At 63.4% G+C, this 722-nt stretch overlaps 1 protein-coding gene across 1 annotated transcript in view; it reads right to left on the bottom strand.

Moving 5' to 3' along the window:
* Positions 1-722, bottom strand: part of BCL9 (B-cell CLL/lymphoma 9) — a 12,825-nt gene that overhangs the window by 1,869 nt on the left and 10,234 nt on the right. Inside the window, exon 7 of the mRNA XM_010005487.1 lies at positions 573-722. This exon is cut by the window's right edge and continues 326 nt beyond it. Within this exon, the coding sequence (XP_010003789.1) occupies positions 573-722 (150 nt within the window). The remainder of the gene's footprint in view (positions 1-572) is intronic.

Genomic DNA, 722 nt, shown 5'->3' with positions numbered 1-722 from the left:
CCTCCCATGCCAACATCAGCTGCCATACCTCGGGGCCTCATCTGGGGGGGAATCATGATGTTTTGTTGGGGTCCCATCATGCCCTGCATGGACATCATCATCCCCGGGGACCCCACGGGGCCCGGGTGGCTGTACAGCCCCGCGGGGGCGCGGTCCTTGCCCGGGATCATGCCCACAGCAGCCACGGGGTTGCTCATGAGGGCGGGCTGCCCGGGCATCGCCGTCTGTGCTGGTGACATCATGCGGTGGTGGGGGCCCATCATGCCCTGCTGCAGGAAGGCAGGAGGTCTCATCGGGTTGTGTCCCGGCATGGACGGCGCCGTCCCAAGAGGGATATCCGGAGTTCCCACCGGCCCCGGGCCCCCCATGCCAGGCAACGTTAGTCCCATCCTTGGGGTCTGCTCTCCTATCATCCCCTGCATGTGGGAGAACCCGGGCCCAGGACCCTGCGGCTGCTTGCGGCCTGGCACCTCCCCACGAGGGAAATACTGTAGTGTCTGGCTAGGCTTCTCCGACGGGATAATCCTGGACAGGTCGAACTCGGGTATTCCCGTGGCTCCAGGACGGATCACCTCCTGCAGCTCTGGATCAGTGAAAACCGAAGGCATATTGTTTCCAAGAACAGTGAAGGAGTCTGGCCCGCCAGGGCCTCCAGTCTTGCAAAGTGCTGGATCTGTCGAACTTTGGGGCAGGTTGGTAGGACGCCCCAGAGGTCCTTCTCC

This window comes from Chaetura pelagica, unplaced genomic scaffold (genome assembly GCF_000747805.2).
Source record: "Chaetura pelagica isolate M959 unplaced genomic scaffold, ChaPel_1.0 scaffold39, whole genome shotgun sequence".
In the NCBI taxonomy this organism is placed as follows: domain Eukaryota; kingdom Metazoa; phylum Chordata; class Aves; order Apodiformes; family Apodidae; genus Chaetura; species Chaetura pelagica.
Note: the sequence above shows the minus strand (reverse complement) of the source record. Positions and strands in the feature narration are given on the sequence as shown.